Source organism: Littorina saxatilis, linkage group LG6, assembly GCF_037325665.1.
Source record: "Littorina saxatilis isolate snail1 linkage group LG6, US_GU_Lsax_2.0, whole genome shotgun sequence".
Taxonomy (NCBI): Eukaryota; Metazoa; Mollusca; class Gastropoda; order Littorinimorpha; family Littorinidae; genus Littorina; species Littorina saxatilis.
The window spans coordinates 25,201,440-25,209,124 of NC_090250.1; the positions used below are offsets into that span (position 1 = coordinate 25,201,440).

The 7,685-nt window shown below is 41.2% G+C and overlaps 1 protein-coding gene across 1 annotated transcript; it reads left to right on the plus strand.

Annotated features, from left to right (window-relative positions):
- The first annotated feature begins 222 nt into the window (after positions 1 to 222).
- Positions 223 to 6,489, plus strand: LOC138968819 (E3 ubiquitin-protein ligase TRIM33-like). Its single transcript, XM_070341470.1, has 4 exons — positions 223 to 305; positions 4,824 to 5,082; positions 5,791 to 6,015; positions 6,301 to 6,489. The coding sequence occupies exons 2-4, from the start codon at positions 4,831 to 4,833 to the stop codon at positions 6,472 to 6,474; spliced, it is 651 nt and encodes a 216-aa protein (XP_070197571.1). The 5' UTR covers positions 223 to 305; positions 4,824 to 4,830; the 3' UTR covers positions 6,475 to 6,489.
- Positions 6,490 to 7,685: the final 1,196 nt, after the last annotated feature.

Here is a 7,685-nt window from a genome sequence, read left to right on the forward strand (position 1 = left end):
GAAGTCAAGTTGTATTTTTGTCGAGTCATTTCCATGTGACATGTCGGCCCAGTTTAGTCGACTTCACTTTTTGATCTCTTTATTTCTTGCCTCAATATTATTTGACGTCATTTTTTGGTTAAATTGACGTAAATATCATACGCAAGTTTGCATCACATGACTTATGACGTTCCAATTTCGCGCCGATCGTTGAGCATGCGCACAAGAGTATTCTCTAATGAACAAACATGGCGGGAATGTAGGATGACCCAACGACTGTGTCTCATATAATTCTTCAGATATTTTACATCCAAGTAAAGAACAAGGTAACTTTGTCATTCTTGCATTCGTCTAGTAACCCATGCCTTTTTTGCAATGGTTTACAATGGATAATGTGGTCAAAGTGTTTGCAAAATTGCGGTTTCAATGTTGTGGAACGTGACCTTGTCCAGCATCAGGGATGTGATGGATCGTGGAAAACTCGCATTGCTGCGAAAACTTACGTGCCAGCATTTGTACATTGCATGGCGAATTTTGCCGTTGAAAGTAATTATTGTAGTTGAAGCTTAAGAATAGTGATGATTGTAATAATTGGTTTCGCATAATTTATCAACAAGTGTGCGTTTATCGAGAAATTTGGTCTCGTGGGCGGTTGGCTGCGCGCGCATGCCCTGCAGAAAATTTTCCTTCTCGACCGTTGTCGGCAGATGAAAAACACATACAGTCTGTTTTCAGAGGTTTTGGGGCGAATGTAGACGTGTAAGTGCTAATCTGGCCGTGTTGATGTGAGCTTTCTTTTTCAGTGAATTGTTTTAAAGGATTTGAAGGTTTGAATTTCCGTTTAAAGTGCGTAAACTTGACGCAACATCAGGAGGAAGTCCTTTGCAGAACGTGACGTTTGGAACAGGTGTCCATGCACATGTTCGTGAAAGATTTGCCTTCTGTGCCTGTTTTTCGCCTTAGCAACTTAGGTCAGCTTTGCTAACGTCCTTTATAGGCTTTCAAGTGTATAGTTAATCAGCATTTAGTGATCAGTGTTTGGAGAAAACTGCCGTGTTCGTTTTTAGAATGTAGGTCGCCAGTGTGATTAGAACCCAAAGTTCAAGGTCTTCAGCTATTTTTAGTCGACGACATCCCGACTATCTTGTTGACGTGGTGACAGACAAAAAATGCTTCGATGCTTACTGCTAGTGCATTTCTTCAACTAAGGTACTCTGTAGCACATTTCTGCTCATGACGTAGGGACGTAATGTGCAGAATGATAATTGATACAGGTCTGCAAATACACCAGTTAAGTTTGGGCGTTTACATGGAAGGAAGAAGGGAAGAGGAAGACGTACAAACATACTCGCAAAAAACGATCTGCGCACGCGTTCAAATCAACAGGGAAAAAAAGGAAAATCGCGTGTTTGTGTGCCCGATGTAATCCTGAGAACCTTTACACTCTTTCTTCAAACACTCAAAAGCAACTTCAGGGCTGGAAGACTACAAAATTGCACTTTCTGCCGACTGAATCTACGCTTTCTCAAATCAACACGAACAGGAAGAAGAAGAAAAAACGATCTGCGGATGTGCATTTTCTCAAACACAGCAAAACGAAAGAGGAAGAAGAAGCAAAAGTGCTCGTAGAAAAAGGTGTGCGCATGTGCGAATCTAAAATGGCCGCGGAACTGTTAATCGGTGTATTCAACATTCACAATCACAAGCACTGGATAGAATTTGTTCCTGGTTTGTGACTGTGAATGCTTTTCTGCTTATGGCTGTAAGTGTAACTATTGCGCAGAACGATGAAATAGATGTCTTGTAGATATATGTTGAGTCTATTCATTAGTATTTAGTATTACTAAAACCGATTAACACTAAAGGTGTACCATCGGTTTGCATGTTCTTCTTCTTCCAGTAGACGCCCAGGGTCAACATTCTGACTATTAATGGCGCTTGAGTAGGCATGCTGGGTATTTGCGTGTTTCTAAAACCCACCGAACTCTGACATGGATAACAGGATCTTTTCCGTGCGCACTTGCTGACTTGGTCTTGTGCTTGCGTGTACACACGACTGTTGACTGGCTTCTGAGGAAGCATTCTGGTGTATACTAGTACTACAATAGAGAACTGAGATGCATCTATGTGATGTTCGTTAATCAGGGATTTTCCAAGACTACTTTATTGAACTAGAAGGAATATTTTCCATCAAGGAAGAATATTATGCTTGGGGTGAAATTAGGACCTTAACCATTGAATCATCCAACACTTGACATGAAAACTTATGTTAGATGAGGGCAGTGGTTTTTTGAGTCGCTTGAGAAAATGTGACTCTATGTAATCGGTCAGTGTTAGTCTGTCCGGCCGTCCGTAGACACCACCTTAACGTTGGACTTTTCTCGGAAACTATCAAAGCGATCGGGCTCATATTTTGTTTAGTCGTGACCTCCAATGACCTCTACACTTTAACGATGGTTTCGTTGACCTTTGACCTTTTTCAAGGTCACAGGTCAGCGTCAAAGGAAAAATTAGACATTTTATATTTTCTCGGAAACTATCAAAGCGATCGGGCTCATATTTTGTTTAGTCGTGACCTCCAATGACCTCTACACTTTAACGATGGTTTCGTTGACCTTTGACCTTTTTCAAGGTCACAGGTCAGCGTCAAAGGAAAAATTAGACATTTTATATCTTTGACAAAGTTCATCGGATGTGATTGAAACTTTGTAGGATTATTCTTTACATCAAAGTATTTACATCTGTAGCCTTTTACGAACGTTATCAGAAAAACAAGGGAGATAACTAGCCTTTTCTGTTCGGCAACACACAACTTAACGTTGGGCTTTTCTCGGAAACTATAAAAGTGACCGGGCTCAAATTTTATGTGAACGTGACTCATTGTGTTGTGAATAGCAATTTCTTCCTGTCCATCTGATGCCTCATATAATATTCAGAACTGCGAAAGTGACTCGATCGAGCGTTTGCTCTTCTTGTTTTTGAGTCACTTGAGAAAATGTGACTCTATGTAATCGGTCAGTGTTAGTCTGTCCGGCCGGCCGTCCGCCGGCCGGCCGTCCGTAGACACCACCTTAACGTTGGACTTTTCTCGGAAACTATCAAAGCGATCGGGCTCATATTTTGTTTAGTCGTGACCTCCAATGACCTCTACACTTTAACGATGGTTTCGTTGACCTTTGACCTTTTTCAAGGTCACAGGTCAGCGTCAAAGGAAAAATTAGACATTTTATATCTTTGACAAAGTTCATCGGATGTGATTGAAACTTTGTAGGATTATTCTTTACATCAAAGTATTTACATCTGTAGCCTTTTACGAACGTTATCAGAAAAACAAGGGAGATAACTAGCCTTTTCTGTTCGGCAACACACAACTTAACGTTGGGCTTTTCTCGGAAACTATAAAAGTGACCGGGCTCAAATTTTATGTGAACGTGACTCCCAGTGACCTCTACACTTTGACGTCTGCTTTGGTGACCTTTGACCTTTGGTGACCTTTGACCTTTTTCAAGGTCACAGGTATGCTTCAGGTATGCATTGTGTTGTGAATAGCAATTTCTTCCTGTCCATCTGATGCCTCATATAATATTCAGAACTGCGAAAGTGACTCGATCGAGCGTTTGCTCTTCTTGTTCTGTGTTGAGACAAAGTGTTCTTCAAATTCGAAGGGTATTCAGGAGCCAATTGTACAGACTCGCCGTGGTCACACCCAAGAACATAATGTAAGGTGGGGGGGGTTAAGACTCATTGTCCAGAACAAGAATTCTACATACAGGACAGACTGTGTCTACAGACTACACCTGAAGGTTTGTGTTATACATGACTGATCAGGTATGACTTTTGAGGGGCGTGTGCGGGGTGATAAGGCGAAAAAAAAAAATAGGTGTGGTTACGGTAACATAGCCAAAAAAAATAGGGTAGGAAGGTAGGCAATCACTTTTTTTTAAAAACTTTTTTGTTCTAATGTTTACAAATTAAACCTACTTGACAGGGAAATAAGTGTGCGACTCAGGCGCTTTAGCTTTCATTGCGTTTTCTGCACTGGGGTGTTTTTTTTTTTTTTTGACAAATGTAATAAAAAGTTATAGGGTCGGCCCCTAAAAATAAGGTAGGTCGGGTTACCGTAACCACACCCATTTTTTTTTTTAGGCCTAATAGACACCAGCTACTCACTTGTGTAAGCAGGCTATCAGCATAAGTGGATGGACATTATAATTGCCTGAGGTAACGGGGATGACCAAATTTCTCTCGCCAGCCGGGCGAGTAACTTCGAAATTCACTAGCCGGTCACAAATTTCCCTAGCCTGGTAGTGGTACATTACCACATACTAAGTTGTGACTGTCGGAAACACACACAATAGCGGTGATGGGATGGACAACCAGGCTATGGTCAGCGATTTACAGGCTTTCCCAAATCCTAGTGTTTATACGGCTTTGAAAATATATAGTACCACCGAAAGTTGTGTTGCATTTTACTTGAATTTTCACGGGTTTTTACTAGCCCCTGGCGATTGGGCGGCCAATTTGGTCATCCCTGTGTAAACTTTAGATGGAAGTTGTTATTGACTTTTTGTTGGTCAGTCTGTCATCGGGAAAAAGGGGGTTGTGTTATTCTGAGGTCAGTGACAAGAAAATCGGTCAGAAAGCAAGATTTGATGTTCTCGTGAGGGATCATTATGGGAGGTTTTACTTTATTTTGATTGTTTAAAAATCACAATACTTGTGTTTTACATCGCCCTAAAATTAAATCACACTACTGGGTTTCCCCCTTGTTTGTGTAACACTAACAGTCCATCTGAGCAAAGAAAATATGTTGATTGTGTCCTTTTCCTTCTCTTTCTTTCCAGAATAAAAATGGCATCTGACGAAGAAACTCCTGCTGTGGTGTCTGACAATGAGAGCGTCACCGACCAGCTTGAGGGTAGTCTGATCGAGGGAGATATTGAAGATGAAGCTGAACTGATGTGTCAGATCTGTGAGGAAAAATTGAAGGAGCCAAAACTTTTGTCGTGTCTTCATGCCTTCTGTCAGGATTGCCTGGAGAAACAAGTGGAGGAGGAGAGTGCGCCTGTTGATGGAGAACCCACCAAACCACTGTTGTGCCCAGTAAGTTGTTATTAGTGTGATGAGATGAGTTCAGTTGTTTGCCTATCTGTGTTAGTGTGTCATATTCTTTCAGTCAGTCGGTCATAATAGGATACAACATTTCTTGACTCACCTCGGTAATCAGTATTTCCGATTTTGCTAGATGACTGATCAGGACAAACGAACTGACTGCAATTATGATATTTCAGTGTGTGCAAGTTTATGATTTTGTTCAGACACTCTGCTCTTAATGCTGGATATTCGAAGCAGATCTTGTGTCGTCATTTTATTTGTGATATGAGCATTTGTTCTAAAACTATGACACAAAGGGATGGTTGTGGTTAGATTCCATGTTCCATTCTGGCACTTGCATACGTACGAAAACGTCAGAGAAAGACAGTGCGGGTATACACATTTTTTTGCACAGAAACAAATCATACCATCATTCTCATACCAAGTGATCCAATACTGCTATTTCTCGTGAGGAACAGATTCTGCACAGGGTACAGTAGGTAGTACACACCCACCGCCTACTTTTGACAAAAATTGGTGCATACGGGTGGTGGGCACTTAATAAGTTACAAGGAAGTTTAGGGTAAAAACAAACAACGCTGAACAGGTTGTCATGATACATATGCAGATATTTGAACCCTAGGTTAAGTGGTGTGCATTTGCCCTTTTTACCATTGCTTTACTTGGAGATGAGCATGCTATTTTGTTCCATTTCAGGCTTGCAAGCAGGAGACTGTGCTGCCTGGTGGCCATGTAGAGAATCTGATGACGGACTATGTGGCTGTGGATCTTCTCAAGCCTAAATCGGAGAAGACACTGATCATGTGCACCAGCTGCAAAGCCAATGAAGAGGCCATTGCACGATGCGCAAAGTGTCCCAATTTTCTTTGCTCCCATTGCACAGCAGCGCACAAGTTCATGCGTTGCTTTGAGGATCATACAGTAAGTTTCAGCTTCTTTTTTTGTGATTGTTAATAAAGAAGGACAAAGTGGATTCAAAATGTTGTCATGTTAGATGATGAAGCGTTTCATTGACTTGTACAACAGTGAAATTGTTATGTTTCAGCTTTGTCTCACAGAACATGGCAATTCAAATAATAGATTTACTCTGTTTATTGAGCAGAGCGTGTGTTTTTTCTTCATTGTTGAACACAATGCTACCTGACATCAAGTCTGTTGACTCTACCTAGCTTTTGGTAAAATAAAAAAATTGATATTGCTTGACAGGTGGACATGTTTGAGGATATACTGTTGGCTGGTGGCCGCATCGAGTTCCACCAGCCTATCCTGTGTCCCAAGCACAAAGAGGAAAATCTAACCAGCTTCTGCAACTACTGTCAGGTAAGAAATTATTTGGCAAAAAAACCCGCTTGTTTGTTGTTCAGGATTCCAATCTTCTGACTGATCCTAATATTTTCCTCCTGTCCCAGGAACTTATTTGGACCCCCCAGCTCGATTTTGCTGACTTTACAGCTGTTGTTCTCTAATATCCTGGGGACATTGGTTATGTGATTTCCGGCCAATAAAAGCCATGTGCCTTTGTAATTTAAAAAAAACTCACTTCAATTTAGCAGACCTGTTTACACTACACATTGAGCGTAGTAAACTACGAATTTGAATAATATACTACGCTACTACGCAAGTCTGTCGTTTTCTACGAAAACGGTATTTAAAAAAAAAAAAAAAAAAAAAAAGTTTTTTTCTTTTTTCTTTTTCGTCTTTACACCTGTTCCTTGTCCCGTTGTGCTCTCACACCGCCCCGTCCCTGCACGCAAACGGTATTGTTTCGGCTACGCATATCACAATCCGTAATTTTCTTCATCTCCCTTGACCGATCCATTTTCCAATCCATGTTTTCGGCCAGCAGTCGTTTGCTGCGTGCAGCGCGTAAAGCGCCCACGGGCGTTGCGTTGTAGCTTGTTAATGCCGAATAGGCTTCTCCAAGCAAATGCTGGGCACAACTGAAAGCGTTACTGCCAAACCATGCGGGCGTTTCGACACAATGGCTGAACGCAGAGCACACGAAAGTGAAGATGAGAACTGTGAAGAAAATGACTCCGAAAGGCCACCGACCAAAAAGAAAAAGACGAGCAATGCGCCGAACCAAGTCTTTCTGCCAAAATATCATCAGGACTACCCATGCCTTGTCTTCGCGGAAAGGAAAACATCATGCTCATTGCACTGTCTGCAATTCCCATTTTTCCGTCAGTCAATCAACACATGTGGTAAAAAGTAGCAATCATTGTTCTTGTTGTTGTGATAGGTCGACGAGAAATTCTACACATTCAATTACAAAACTACACATTTGCCTCATTTTGCTCCCAGAAAATACACATGCAATGTTTTAGGGGTAAACAGGTCTGATTTAGAAAAAAGTAACCAACCTACCGACCCAAAGTTTTTGTCTTGTTATCAGAATCCGACATTTAACAAAAATGGTTTGCCGTTCTGTTCAGTAGTCTGTTTTAATTGATATGGTAAAGAATATTTAGCAGCCCTGAAAGTGGCCAGTGTTTTTACTCGCCATGGCCAGTAGAAACATGTAACTGGCGAGTAGAAATGTTTATCTACTAGCCAAATGCGTGTTAAGTTGCTGAAACAAATTGTTGGTT

What these genes read in the sequence shown, in the direction of transcription:
- LOC138968819 (XM_070341470.1), top strand. Translation starts at nt 4,831, where the DNA reads ATGGCATCTGACGAAGAAACTCCTGCTGTGGTGTCTGACAATGAGAGC. An exon ending in CCAAACCACTGTTGTGCCCA is followed by an intron (nt 5,083 to 5,790) that starts GTAAGTTGTTAT and finishes GTTCCATTTCAG; the next exon opens with GCTTGCAAGCAGGAGACTGT. An exon ending in GTTGCTTTGAGGATCATACA is followed by an intron (nt 6,016 to 6,300) that starts GTAAGTTTCAGC and finishes ATTGCTTGACAG; the next exon opens with GTGGACATGTTTGAGGATAT.